The following is a 16,009-nucleotide window of genomic DNA, read 5'->3' on the forward strand; positions in this document are numbered from 1 at the left end:
CCAGATTTCTTGAAGCACTTCAGAAATAAAATTGAAGAGCCAGGTATAAAAGTGTGTGTATGTGGGTGGGAGAGTAATGCAGAGACTCTAAGGACAGAACACTCAATTTATAAAAAAAAAAAAGTGAGATTTGGGAATGCCACCAAAAAGAGGGGAGTTGCTACCTGTGAAAAGAATTGCTGGAATTGTTTCTGCCGTTACAGGCTAGGGCAGCTAGATCAGCATTGCCAGTCGAGCGCTCAGCACGTGATGGAATTGCTGAACAAGCAGAACCAGCTGCTGAAGGAGAGGCACACTCTGACTGAGGAGATGCAGCACCTCAGGATACAGGTACGCCTCCTGTGATAGCGGGCCGTTTGCCTAGTTACCTGATACAACATAGTTATCTGAACAGTCAACTGGTAATTGTCATGCTGTGTACAATGACGTTTTTCTTCTTTAAGAAATGTGCAAACCAACCCTGTTTGTCTGCTATTTACAGTACTGTATATTCAAGATACAGGGTGTGCGCTTTAATTATTTCAGGAGGTTTTTGGATTGGGAGCTTCTTATTCATTTTATAGAAATAATTATTTATTTATTTTGTATACTTGACAATGACAATGAACAACTGCTTATTAAAGCATAGAAAATATCCAAGCATGCAGTATATTGTTCTGAGGTAAAGTATGCTGTTACGACATACAATAAAACTGATGGACAGTCCATGCATGACCTACATTTACAATATGTCGAATAACCCCTGTGTGGTTTTGTATATAACCCGCTACTAAAGGACCCGACCCGAACTTGCAACCCATTGCAGCACCGTCTTCTTACCCGTGATCCGACCCGCTTTAATAAGACCTGAAAATCGACCCAAACCCACAAGTGTTTTTCCTTTACTGCCTGCGCGACTCACTCTCTCACGCTCTCGCATTCACACACCGATATCTCTACTATTCTCCACCGATTGAGTTATGCAATAGGCTGTACAGTGTGGTAGCTTTCTCTAGTGGGTTTGATATATTTTAACATTGTAACATATTAATTATCTCTACTGTAAAACACCTGTCTCTTCCTTTCGTTCCACCAGTTGAAAGGGAGCTAGACCTGTGCTTTTCTAGAGATGATGTACCAGCTTAGTGGCTGTCATACACAAAAAAACAGGACTGGTTTTACAAGCAACTAATCCAATCACATATCATTATTTTCATTGCGAGCGGGCATAACACACTGATTGAAATTGCCTGATTGAAATTGCAGTAAGGGACACACAATTTGTGTTGTTTTTTCTGATCTTTGATCTGCGCTGGCTACATCAAGTATAGCGGCAATGGGGCAAATCAAGGACAATAGGCGAAAACATAACTCTGACAGTACTCTACAATTTTGGCTAGAAGGAGCATGCATATATTCTCTCTCTCTTTAAAATATAGTGCCGAGAAAAAGTTTGTGAACCCCAATGATAATTCTGGAAATCAAATAGTTTTACCATGACAGTCTTCTTGAATCTTTTCTTAAATATCCAATAGGGTTTGTATTAACCAGTCCCATGTCTTTTGAAACAAATAATGTAAGAATTAGACAAACAGTGAGTAATTAAGATTCAGGGTATGTGAAAAAGTAAGTGAACCCCTGGTTTTATCAGCCCAATTAACAGGATAATTACAAACAAGTGTTTAAATAATTAGGTAGATCTTCAGGGGTGAGTTTGGGAGGCTCTACCCTATATAATGATCAGAAACTTTGTGAGTTTGGTCTTCACCATACAGGTGTGTGGAAACACGTCATGCCACGATCAAAAGAAATCTCTGAGGACCTCAGAAAACAGTTATTGATCCTCATCAGTCTAGAAAGGGTTACAAAACAATTTCTAAGGATTTACACCAATCCACTGTCTACAAATGGAGAAAGTTCAAGACCACAGTTACTCTACCCAGGAGTGGTCATCCTACCAAAATCTCTCCAAGAACAAACCAGAAAATCATCAGTGAAGTCACAAACAACTTCAGAGTAACATCCAAGGATCTGCAGGCCACTCTCGCCTTGGGTAATGTGAGTGTTCATGACTCGTCAGAAAAAGACTGAACAAGAACGGTGTTCACAGAAGGATAGCCAGGAGGAAACCACTGCTCTCTAAAAAGAACATTGTTGCCCGTCTGAAGTTCACCAAAAAGCACAAAGATGAGCCACAAGACTTCTGGAACAATGTTCTGTAGACAGACAAGTCAAAGATAGAATTTTTTGGCCTCAATGAGAAACGTTATGTTTGCCGAAAACTAAACACTGCGTTCGAACAGAATATATAAAAATACTTAAAAACTACTGCTGTAACCATGATTCATTCATTAGTAATAGCATTTTAATTAAATATATATATATATATATATATATATATATATATATATATATATATATATATATATATATATAATAGAGAGAATACATGCATGTCTGTCTCCAGTCATATGACTGAACGCGTTGAACTCATTGGTTGCTGACTTTGAGATTTGCGAGTGGGTGTATTACACTAACTGACACGAAGAAATCCCATCGCAAAATATTAAACATGTTTAAACTTTGCGATTGATCGGCCTATCCTGTAAAATCACATCGCAAAGCATAACACACTGCCCGATGCGACTGACAAATCGCATTGCTATTGATCACATCAGCCAGTGTGTCCAGGGCTTAACCCTTTGCAGTCCTATGTCGGACCAGGTCTGACTTTACAATTTTCCCTTTCCAGTACAATGTTGGACCCTGTCCAACATCATCAAAAAGCATAGGTCTCTAGTCGTTTTTTCTCCGGAAAATGCCGAGAAAACCTTTCAATGGCTGAGTGAGACCGATTTGCAGATATTTTTGAGATGTTATAGTAGTAAAACAATGACTTGGGTCGCATAAAATGAGTGATCAGGAGAGGATTTATCAGCATGTACATCTGTAAAGAGGTATATGAAAAATACAGCAAACAAGGGGTGGGGCTTGGCTGTAGATACCGTACTGAGATTTTTTTGCGATTCAATGTCTTTTGAACCTGTTTTTCTCTGAAAAAAAATGAAAAATTAAACAGTGCGTGTAAAATAAACAGCGCATGGGAAAATGAATTGGACCTGATGCGCCTGACGAGCACTGAATAAATGGACTGCAAAGGGTTAATTGAGCATTGATTTATTTCGTCATTCAGAGCATTCTGTTAGAGGAAAACTGTTATAACAGCAGATGTGCCTAATAAATCAGAGTCTTGTTTAATGTTTCCCAGTATTTCCCAGGAATTTAATGGAAAGTGACCCTCAGCTAGTCTTAACCGTATTCCTAAAAATAGATGCACTGAATATCAATTAAAATCCAATTTTGTTGCTAATATATTTAGCATTTCCTTCCTTGAGGATACACAACTCACTGATACTGTGCTGTATTGAAGCCTTGGCTTTTTGTTTTTTGTTCAGTTTGATAAAAAATTGTCAAAAATATGCACAATGAACATCAAAGATTTAAAAATGTCTTCCTACAGTTTGAACAGTTATATTTTGTGGTCCTCTCTGAAGAATACATCTCTTATATAAAAAAGAAGCCATAAACAATACATCCCTGCTTAACTGTTAAGTCATTTCCTCCCGTTCTGACAGATCCCGTCGATAGAACCAGCGCTAGAATGCTCTAATTTGTTTAAATGACTGTCTAACATCAAGACCTGTACCGACTGTGCACTTTCATTTGCCAGCTACAACACCTGTAATTCAAAGCTCCTACTTTGAAATTAGAGGGTTTATATATATGTCAATTAGATACCTTGATAATTAGATACCTTCCAGCAGCACAACCACAGAAAGGAAGAAAACAGCATATCACATTGATAAAATCCAGATTCACAAGTGTATTCATTAAAACAAGGTTTGTTCTTACATTATTATGTCAAAATAATCGCAATTTTGACAACCTAAGATGAAGATTATGTTGTCGAAATGTGTAAGCAAAATTGTGGTTGTTTTAACACAATAATGTAAGAATAAACCTTAATCTCTCTCTCTGTCTGTCTGTCTATCTATTCTGACAAAGAGAACTATAAAATATATGGGAAAGTGGTGGAGGGTGTGTATATTGTTCCAAGAGTAACAATGAGCCTGTATCCTCTCTGAATTTGGGTCACACACGTAAATTGTAGTCTTTGACTGCCAATGGCAGAAATGACAGAGTTCCCAGAGTTCCACAGGGGCAACCATTTTGAGACAAGGGTTTTCACCTGTGTCCAATTAGGCAGCCATAAAAGAGCTTGGTTTTTGTCCCCTCCACCCCTCCCCCCAAAAGCGTGAGGAGTGTAGAGGATATGACATATGGAGAGACCGGTGCATGAAGGTTGGTGTTCTACCTGGGGGAAGCAATATTCCACCAAGTTCGATGAGTAGGATGGCCTAGTTTAAGTTGTGTTTTGTTTTGTCAGTAAACAGCTTAGTTGGATGACTTGTAGAAAGGGATAGTTAAAAGATAACTACAAGATTTAGTTAGTGCTCCTTACTAAAAAGCTAGGCTTTTGTTTGGTTTACGTTATTGATGTTTGATTTGTGTGACTCTGGATAAAGAGAACATCATAATGACAAAATAAACATACAGGCTCTGCCCTGTTTACAACAAAATACTTTTGTCCAGAGTGCTTGGTTTCCATCAGACTTATTCAAGAACTGAAAGAACAGTGACAAAACACCCCACTCTGTCGCTGTGTTTGTGTTTGTGTTTGTGTGTGTGTATGTGTATATACAGTACTGTGCAAAAGTTTTAGGCAGGTGTGAAAAAATGTTGTAAAGTAAGAATGCTTTCAAAAATAGACATGTTAATAGATTATAGTTGTCAATTAACTAAATGCAAAGTGAGTGAAAAAAGAAAAATCTAAATCTTTGCCTTCAAAACAGCATCAATTCTTCTAGGTACACTTGCACAAATCAGGGATTTTATAGGCATATAGTCAGGTGTATGATTAAACAATTATACCAGACAGGTGCTAATGATCATCAATTCAATATATAGGTTGAAACACAATCATTAACTGAAACAGAAACAGCTGTGTAGGAGGAACAAAACTGGGTGAGGAACAGCCAAACTCAGCTAACGAGGTGAGGTTGCTGAAGACAGTTTACTGTCAAAAGTCATACACCATGGCAAGACTGAGCACAGCAACAAGACACAAGGTAGTTGTACTACATCAGAAAGGTCTCTCCCAGGCAGAAATTTCAAGGCAGACAGGGGTTTCCATATGTGCTGTCCAAGCTCTTTTGGAGAAGCACGAAGAAACGGGCAACGTTGAGGACCGTAGACGCAGTGGTCGGCCAAGGAAACTTATTACAGCAGATGAAAGACACATCATGCTTACTTCCCTTCGCAATCGGAAGATGTCCAGCAATGCCATCAGCTCAGAATTGGCATAAAACAGTGGGACCCTGGTACACCCATCTACTATCTGGAGAAGTCTTGTCAGAAGTGGCCTTCATGGAGGACTTGCGGCCAAAAAGCCATACCTCCGATGTGGAAACAAGGCCAAGCGACTCAACTATGCACAAAAACACAGGAACTGGGGTGCAGAAAAATGGCAGCAGGTGCTCTGGACTGATGAGTCAAAATTTGGCTGTAGCAGAAGGCAGTTTGTTCACCGAAGGGCTGGAGAGCGGTACACGAATGAGTGTCTGCAGGCAACAGTGAAGCACGGTGGAGGTTCCTTGCAAGTTTGGGGCTGCATTTCTGCAAATGGAGTTGGGGATTTGGTCAGAATTAATGGTCTCCTCAATGCTGAGAAGTACAGGCAGATACTTATCCATCATGCAATACCATCAGGGAGGCATCTGATTGGCCCCAAATGTATTCTGCAACATGACAACGACCCCAAACATACAGCGAAAGTCATTAAGAACTATCTTCAGCGTAAAGAAGAACAAGGTGTCCTGGAAGTGATGGTATGGCCCCCACAGAGCCCTGATCTCAACATCGAGTCTGTCTGGGATTACATGAAGAGAGAGAAGCAACTGAGGCTGCCTAAATCCACAGAAGAACTGTGGCTAGTTCTCCAAGATATTTGGACCAACCTACCTGCTGAGTTCCTTCAAAAACTGTGTGCAAGTGTACCTAGAAGAATTGATGCTGTTTTGAAGGCAAAGGGTGGTCACACCAAATATTGATTTGATGTAGATTTTTCTTCTGTTCACTTACTTCGCATTTTGTTAATTGATAAATATAAACTATTAACATGTCTATTTTTGAAGGGAGGGGGAAGGCGAGAAATGGGCTATTTATTATATATATATAGAGATATATATAATATATATAATATATATAATATAATATATATATTATATATTTTATTTTTTGTATAGCACTCTTAAAAGCAGTCATCTCAGAGCACTTCACAATTAGTAGTACAGCAATAAATAGATTACACTATGTAACACAATTTTTGTTCCTGGGTAGTAAGTGTTATTTCCTAATTGCTTATGCCTCAAAAGTATAGAAAATGGCTATTATTCCCCACAAACTTTGCTTTTGTGACCAGGACAGTGATATTTCAAAATGTCACTATTTCCAATGGGAAAACGGGCAAATATGTGTCTTTTCGTTCACATAAAGTCAGAAAAAAACAACATATGAATCCAAATTAACATGTATTTATACTAAAGTAATACAAAAATGACTACAAAAGATTTAGAAGTGAGTAGTTTTTCGAGATTTACGATTATACTGTAAATATTGTAAAAACTCTCAAAGAAGCTGAGTCCCTGATCTCTAGTGGAATAGAGTTCCATAATTTGGGGGCATAGCAACAGAAGGCCCTGTCGCCCATAGAGTGTAGGCGATTAGGCGGGACACACAGCAGTCTGAAATCAACAGAGCGGAGGTTGTGAGTAGGAGTGTAAAAAGATAAAAGATCTGACAGAAGTCTGAGCTAGCCCATGTGTGAGCATTACAATTTTAAAATCAATTCTTTTAAAATCAGGGCTGCAAATAAGGGGGTTCAAGAGTTGCAATGAACAATGACTGCTGTGATTGGATACAAACTGAGAGGCTGCGGCTGCTGTGATTGGGTGCACAGTTTTGAAGCAGGGAGGGGGAAGGCGAGAAATGGCATTTAATGTCAGGTCTAGTTTATTCTACACAGTGTTTTAAATATATATTTTTAAAAACAGGTTTAAAAGGCATTGAATTGCAAAAGGACACTCAGTACTGTATTTCTAGCCAAGCCCCAGCCCTTTTTCGCTGTATTTTTCACATACCTCTTTATAGACACACATACTGATAAATCCTCTCCTGATCACTCATTTTATTACTAAACGTTTGCCGTTATATCCGGAAGTCCTAAATATAATGTAAAAAATAAAAATAAATAAAGGTTGTTCATAAGGAGTCATAAGTGTCATATACGGTATGTTTGCATCAAAGACAAAACATAAATAAAAATCCATTCTCAGTTCTTGTGCATTATATTTTGCTTTTAAACTCTTTCATGGATTGACGTTGTTCTGTGAAATACAAACACTTTTGAAATGACCAAATTCCCACTGGGCTTATGTTATTTTAGATTTTGTTGATTTTTGTATGTATTAATGTGCAAGACAGCCACTATAAGATCGTTACCTTTATTAAAAATGTGCAGGGATGCTCTGGAAATGACAGCAATTTATTCTTTGATACAGCACTTTTATTATGCTTGCATGAAAGGTGCTCTAAAAATCTTTTTTTTGTTTGGTGTTCATTTTTCAAGTCCAAAGGAAGCAATTCATTCCTGCTGTTTAAGAACAACCCTGGGAAACAAAGTAATTTTGTTCTAGTAGTTCAGGGTTACAACTATTATGTATATTATATAAACTTCCAATACATTTTACCATATGGTGTTTAAAGAAGAACGTGTTCTACAGCCTGGTATTGAAAGTTCTACACAGTATGTTACATTTAAATAAATATGAAGCTTGTTTTACATTTCAAGTGTCAAATGCAACAACTGTTGATTCATTTATATTATATATATATATATATATATATATATATATATATATATATATATACACACACACACATACACACACACACACACACACACACACACACACTTGCCTACAGAACGTGTACACCCCCTTTAACTTTTTTCACATTTTGTTGTGTCAGTGCCTCAGAGTTTCATGCATTTAAATAATTATTTTTTTCCACTTCTCTACACATCATACTCCACACTGTTAAGGGGAAAAAAGGTTTTTATTGAGAAAAAAAATATATATATTAAAAATACAAAACTGAAAATTCCCCCCCCCCCCCCCCCCCGTTTACATATGGTACCAGAAGTGCGTGTGGGCGGCCCTATGACCCAGTAAAAATGGAAAGCTTAAAGGAATTGATCGCTATGATCAAAAGAAACACGGCTGCTCAGATTGAGCAGAATAAGAGATGGAGATTGGAACTTGGATTGCCAGAGCCAGAGCCGATGGAGCTGGATCTGCTGCTCCAAAATTGGGAGCAGGCAAGACAAGCCCAGCCGCCGCTCCCAGAGCCCAGAGAAGGGGAGCCGCCGCTCCCAGAGCCCAGAGAAGAGGAGCCGCCGCTCCCAGAGAGGAGGAGCCGCCAGAGCCCAGAGAGGAGAGCCGCCGCTCCCAGAGCCCAGAGAGGGAGAAGCGATGAACAAAGAGGAGGAGGTGAGGTGCCCACCTCAATCACCCCAGCGAACCAGTCCGGCACTGCCAGTTGCGGTCCCTTGCCCCTTGCTCCTGGACACCCTGCCGGTCTTCCTAGACCTTCCTGCGCTGGACCTGGAGCCCAGGAGTCTGCAACATTGGCCACAGCTTTTCCCCTGGTTCCCTGCTCCGCTCTTCCCGAGCACCCAGACGTCGCTGGGCTGCTGCCAGACGTCGCTGTTGCTCCCCCTGTTCGCTGCTTCGCTCCCCCTGGGTGATCGGACATCGCTGCGCCGGTCCCCAGTGGAAGATCTCTGTCCACTGCTGCATCCTCCTGTTCCCCGGTCGTCACTTCGGTAGGCCCTGTCATCCCGGTGGGGTCCCTTGTCGCCGGTTCAGGGTCCCTTCCCGGAAGTGCTGGAAGGTTCGACCCACCCTCAAGTTCGCCCGTGGAAGAGGGCGGAAATGGACATTTCGGGACTTGAGTGTGGGTGGTTGTGTTTTAGGGGAGGGGGTGGCCTTGGTATGGCCGATCAGTGTTTCACACTTGAGGGGGAGGATGTGTAAGGTACCAGGGAGGGGGTTAAAATCCTTCCCTGCTAAAAACCTTGTGAGAATGCACATTTGGGTGTTATGGGGTTTAATTGTAATTGTTTTAATGATTTAGTTAATCCTCTGCACCTGATCGTAATTATAAATTAGAGACAGGTGCAGGGTATTTGGGGAGACAGCCAGACTGATCGGGGGGCTGAGTGAAGAGCCCGACTGCGTGTGTGTCCAGTCGTATTGAAGGTGAAGTGCTGAGTGAAGAGCCCGACTGCGTGTGTGTCCAGTCGTATTGAAGAGAGAGTGTTGAGAGAAGCCCGTTTGTGTTTTGGTGTTTGTCAGGTAAACGGCTTAGCCGTCCTGTGTGTGAGTCAGGGATCGGCTGGTGTATAGTGAGAGCTCCAAAACGGAGTTAGGTGTTTATTTCTGTTTTGTTTTATGTTTATTAAAAGTGCGCGTCAGCGCTAAAGCAATTCCATTTCTGTGTCGTGGGTCTACTTTGAAAGGGGCAACGAACGTGAAAAGTGAAAGGATCGTTTTACAATATATATATAATAATATATATATATATATATATATATATATATATAATAATACCATTGTAAAAACCAACTTTTGAGGATTTTTATTTTTAAACTCTATAAAATATGCAAGTATGTTTGTATTATACAATAAAAATGTTATATTGACCATATGAAATCCACAGACTTTAGGTGTGTCTTTATATATATATTATAATCTATATATATATATATATATATATTATATATAATATATAATATATATATATTGCGAATTGAATAGAATAGTAATAATTAAAGTGTAAAAATATGAAAGACTGTAGGCCACTCAGCAAAGTGATAGGGGCTTCATCATGGCTTCCTGTTTTGTCAACAATTGCCCTTGTGCCGATTGCAACTTACAGTAAAAAGACTTTGGTTTATGGCTGCTGCTGCCTTTCCAGAAAATGGAAAGGGGGAGGGAGGTGCCTAACTGTGAGTGTGTTCCAAAACAAGGCTCCTGCTGTTAACCTCTGTGTGTTACATAAACTTCATTTTAGATAAAACCAGACACTGGAGTAAGGCATTAATCTTAACCTGAAAAGAATGTCTTCTCTTAGAAAGAGAAACTAAGACAAGTGGGTGAAGGAAGTCCTACACTAAAATAGCAGTTGTTTACATGTGTTCGCCACATCCTTCACCACTGATAAACTTCTCTTCTGAGAACTCAACCATAGTGGGAAGTGGTAGAAGCACTAGACAATAACCACAAGTACATTTAATAAAAAATAATTTGTACAAAAGCTGTTTTTTTTTTTTAAGGTGCCTTGTTTATCAAGAATTGGAAGCTGACCATCAAGAAACAGAAGAGCCGTATCAAGAAATGTTTTTGATCATTATAGCACCAAATAATGGACAAAGATACTTATTTATTGTATTGTTATTTTTTAAAGAAGCTTATTTTTAAAGCAACAATTTGCAGGTATCTTTTTTCCCCCACAAATTAATGAACTGTATTTAATGACTGTTTATATGAACATCTCAGAGGTTGTTAGAGGTCTATTGAAACAAACTTATTTTCTCAAAACACAGAAGTTTAAACTTGAGAAAGTGATGTATTTGTCATTGTGACACACGCCTGTTATAGAATTTTCCATGTTATTTCTACTTGCTGTGTTTTATTGATATTGTGAACCTGCATTCATGTGATAATATACAGATTCAATTGCACAACTTCCTATTTGCATGAAAAAAGTACAACACATTTGTAATTTGGATGGATGTAAAAATGTATACTATGAGCCGGTATTGGACCATTTGCCGGAAATTGTGATGGTCTGTAAGTTTTTTTTCGATTTTTTGATTTTGATTTCAAGTTACATTTATATTCTTCCATGTATACTCCAACACTGTTTTGGTTTTCTTTATTAAATTATGCAAAATGTGCATGCAAATGAATGACAGCCAAAAACAAGACCACTTATGTAAATGTATAAAATGTGTTTTTAATTGGGTTTAATAAACAGGTGTTAAGATCAATTATAACCAAGTTAATTGGAAAACATTTGTCACTCTTCTCAGCATGAAGACAATTTGAATTTCAGTCTACTTGTTGAATATTTTTTTTTTTTTTTAACTTGCACGTTCAACTCCAAGTACTACCAAAATTGCAAACTTGGCTGAGGCGTCTGCTCTTATGTTGGGCAGGAACAGAGTGGGGTTGGTTTACCTGCAAACGTCCCAACTGGTCAGACTAATGATCCCAAATTTTCAAGTTATTAGAAAATCATAAGGTGGGTGAGGGCACTGTATTTATTATGCCTTTTAAGTGTCAAAAGCTACCTATGTATTCATGCCTAAAGTTTTGTATTTAGCCATATATTAATAAATGTTTACAAAGGAATACATTGATGTTTTTAAAACTAATTTTGTTTTTCCATTTTTGTTTGTATACAATTTGATAACGTTTTCATGAGCAGCAGCTCAGAATTTTAACCGATTCAGTTCGATCCAAATTCTGGTGGCATTGGAACTGGTATGCATTGGGTCACCTATTGAAATCACTGCTGCATGGAGGACAGGAGCCAAGCTGAGCCCGTGCCTCCAGTATTAAGTACCTTGGCTACATTGCTGAGTGTTTGGCAGATGCTCAGGGGTGTTTTTACAGAAAGAAATGAGGTTGTCTGTTTATTTTCATGCCTCCTGATCAGTAAGTTGCAGCGGTGACGACATTCAAATTGGGCATTTCATAGCTGTCAACACAAAATTAAAGCTATCAGTATCACAAAAAAGTTATGTAACCCCAGAGTCTGATATTCTCAATGACTTGTGCTAAAGAATGTAATTTCAATTAGATAAACTGTTCTCTTGATATGCTTGTAAAATGTGTACAGTATGTTCACAGGTGGACAGACAGAGGTGCCTATGCTATTTCTCTGTTGCAACGCATCATCATCATCATAATAATGATAATGTATTCAGTTAGAAATTGACAAAACTCACTGTAAATGAAGCCTAATACACAAACAGCAGCATCAAAAGAAATGAAAAAAACTTACTGTTCAGAATTCAAAGTGAAGACTTTGAAATTGCATACCACTAAAAGTGTTGTACATGTCTGCTTTCTGAGATCTTTGGAAAAATATGTTTGGTTTGATTACCATTGTTATTTATATACAGATGTGACCATGCAAGCTATATACCATAACAGCCCATTTTATACAACATAAAATACTTTATTTCCAGCATCCAAGCTCAAAATACCATTTTCAAAGTTGAACATTGTGACAAGAACTGTGACTTGATTAGATCAGCAGATATCACTTACAAACAAGTTTGAATTAATTAAACTAAAGTATTTGCTGTTTTTTGTAATATTTCATTTTACCATGCATTAAAAAGGATGAATTGTAAACAGATACAAAAAGGACTCTCTTTTTTTCTGAAGTGAGAAGCCCAAAGAGGGAGGTGCTGCTAACACCAAGTGTGTCTTCTGAATTTGGGTGTGATACAAAACTGATTGCTTTTGACATCTCTAACTTTGACCTACCTGATTACCACTATAATACGATTTTCAACCTGAATTGAACTACTCCGTGTATACACCAGTGTTTTTTTTTTTTTTTTACTCACTAGTTCAATGTCACACATCCAGATGTTGTGAAAGAATTCTTCAAAGCCGCAATTCTTGTCTCAAATTACCTGGTATGTCTTACCTTACTAGTGTGATATGCACAGGACACACATGACACACTTTTTAGATGGTGATTCAGCACAAATTCTAGAACAGGTCTAGAGTCACCATACTATTGAATGTCTATATAACTTTAAATATCGTTTTAACAAATGTATTTGCATCTAATATGAAGTTTAAGCAGTCCTATGTTTAATACTGTACATCTGATTTGGCAGCATATATATCTTATCAAGCTACATGTGAATGAGATTTAAAATGATAAAATCATAATACTATGTACCTCACCAATATTTGCAACAGTATAAAACAAGGGCATATTGAAGGAAATGGTGGTTTAATTGCATGAAAGGACATGGGGCCAAATATTCAAAACACATTGCGTGAGTCGCAAGGGAAATTGTAGAGATTTTTTTTTTTTCCCACAAGTCCTTTTTGCACAAAGGTTGCACTTTTGAGTGAGATTCAAAATAGATGCTGCATTGGAAAAAATGGGTTCGTGAGTTCTGTTTTTCCCTCAAATTTGGTGGAGTTGTCATGAATAATCCCGCAAGAGCTCCACCACGAGCTAAATTCAAAAGTTAATTTGCTCGCATATCACTATGTTGCAAGGAAATCACTTAAGAGATTTCAAAAAATTAATAAATACATTTCTGTTTAGGCTAGATGTTTATTTTTATTCTCTGTTAATTAAATTCTATTCATTGAAAAAAGGAAAGAGAAAAAGACCATTATTATTGTTTTTATATTTTGTTCAATAGGTGAAGTTAGCAGACAGTGTTCCTGCTTTGGGGTAGGGGTACAGGCAGGCATGAACGTTTAAGTTCAACACTAACCTGAAATAAAATGTCCCCGTTATTAAGCAGTAGTATAATCGGGAGCAGTGGTATTTAAAATGAACAGAAGCCAGTTTTCACTTTAGTGAAGTAGGCTACACTACTTGTTTTCATTAAAAACGTTATTGAAATACATTTTCAGCTTTCATATTGAAGCTTGTTGTTTTACTCATTCAATTTATCAAGTAGTATATGAATTTGCTTGTAATCTTCAAGACGTTTTTCAAATAAAAGATATGACTAGAAACCCCGCTAGGGGGGGATTCCCCTTCAGTGAAACGGTAGCATGTCTGCCCTTAGCAGGGTCAGCAGCTCAAATCCAGACCACAAAGAAAATAAAAATATAATATAATATAAATAAATAAAAAGCATTATAAATTACAAGCGAAATCTCGCGGAATCAAAACAAGTCCTTTTTGCCCTCAAAAATCAGCTATCGCCCGACCAAATGAGTAGTGTCTCTTTCAGTGAGAGTAAAGTTTGTTAGATATATTTTCTTATCTTTGTAGTAAGCTACGACTACCCTACATATTTATTTTTAGGTCCATGGACATACTTGCAGGTCATCTCTGACGTCACCTACTTCTGTTCAAATTATTCGTTTCTTTAAGGCACAGTGCTCCATTACATTGAACTCCGATCAAACTCGAGGCTAAACATTACACGAAGCCCAAATTCTCGGCACGTAAGAACAAGCCCATCGTTCCAATACAAAGGAGCACAATTTTTTTTTCTATATCAGCATTTTAATTTTATAATACTCAGAGTTTCTTCGTTAACTGACTGTTTTTTCATATTTTACAAAATAAAAATAAAACCAGCTTATTATTATTAATAATAATAAACATATGTTTATTATTACTAGTAGTCATAGTAGTTGTATGTAATAACATTCACTGGTATTCAAACAAAACAGTAGTACAACAGATTTTGATTTCATTTATTTTTTTGCCCTGGCTGTCTTCGCCTGCCTTTTTGTATGTTACCACCTTGTTTCCATCCCTTCAAAATAGTCACAAATACCAGCTGGGGATTGGTCAACAATTGTTTTCATGTTGCTTTCGGCGGTCTCTACCCCTGTGAAACATCTCTCGGCACCTTTTGCGGATTGGAAATGGCTATTTTTAGTTTCGGGATAAAGAAAATGCGATATGGAAACTAGCAATATTATCGCATAAATACTTTCGCAGAGAGCGATTGGGGTTTGATTTGGTCCAGCCAAGTAAGCTTTTTTCATTTGTGTATAAAAAACGACAATAGAGTAGCAGTCCTTTCGGAGCCAGTGTCATCTTTATAGCACGTAAATGGTATTAATTAGTTGTCCCTGGCAGTGGACTGTCTCTGTTTCGCGCACGCAAGAACTTGCAGAATGGATAAAACTGTGTTGAAAATTGTAAGAAAACGTATTTGAGAGCAAAACATTTTTAAATTTCATAACTGAAGAGGTGCTGGGGATATGCCTCGTCAAGCCCAACTAGTGCGGTTGATTTTCTGTGTTAATTTATTAATTTCCGCAGAGGTGCGATAAGTACAGTTTCTCCGCAACTCTCTTAGATTTCATGCACTTGCAGTTTTACACAAAATATTCGCAACGCAAGCAGAGTTGCGAGAAAGATGAGAAAATCTGCAAGATCTTTGAATATTTGCCCCATAATCTTTTTCATAGTGTAAAATGACAAATCCAAATCATGATATTTTACTTTGATACAAATACATCTTCCTTTAAACAAAATACAGTGACAAATATACCACATTTTATCAGTAATAAAATTGCCATGCAGCAATCATACTCTTTTCTAGTACTGCACAATAAAATCTAAATGCATTTTTTAAAAACTTTTTAAACAAAGGGGGTTACCCTTAAATTGTGCTACCTGTTATAAGTATGTAATACACTGTTATTAATTTTGTTAATCATTAAAGATTATGATTAGAGATCATAGATAATAGCAATAAACTTTTGCCTTTTTTTTTTGCTTTTACATTTCCTAAAAATGTTAACTACTTACTATATAATGGAATCCGTCACTAAAGTGTTACCTCATTAGGTACTAAATTAAGAAGTTATTACAGAAATGCATTCAAAAAGGGCTTTACTATGCCATTGGAGCAGAGGGAAGCAAGAAGTAACCACACCACACAGCGCATTAGCACATTGACATAGTGCTTTATTTAAGCAGTCTGTAAGAAGGAAAATAATGTGCATCCCCATCATATACATTTACGTGTAAAAATACTAAGGATGTACAGTGTACAAAAACAGTTTCTTGCAGATTATTTTCATATCCTTATATATATATATATATA

At 37.6% G+C, this 16,009-nt stretch overlaps 1 protein-coding gene across 2 annotated transcripts in view; it reads left to right on the plus strand.

The window, feature by feature from the left end:
• Nucleotides 1-13,532, plus strand: part of LOC121316055 (serologically defined colon cancer antigen 8 homolog) — a 147,626-nt gene extending 134,094 nt beyond the window's left edge. Inside the window, exons 17-18 of one of the 2 annotated variants that reach the window (XM_041250774.1) lie at nt 204-330; nt 10,496-10,610. In XM_041250774.1, coding sequence (XP_041106708.1) covers nt 204-330; nt 10,496-10,525 — 157 coding nt within the window. In that variant the 3' untranslated portion in view covers nt 10,526-10,610. Of the gene's footprint in view, nt 1-203; nt 331-10,495 lie in introns of both variants that reach the window. The other variant, XM_041250775.1, reaches the window with a different exon arrangement.
• The last annotated feature ends 2,477 nt before the right edge of the window (nt 13,533-16,009 follow it).

Source organism: Polyodon spathula, chromosome 5 (assembly GCF_017654505.1).
Source record: "Polyodon spathula isolate WHYD16114869_AA chromosome 5, ASM1765450v1, whole genome shotgun sequence".
Classification (NCBI taxonomy): domain Eukaryota; kingdom Metazoa; phylum Chordata; class Actinopteri; order Acipenseriformes; family Polyodontidae; genus Polyodon; species Polyodon spathula.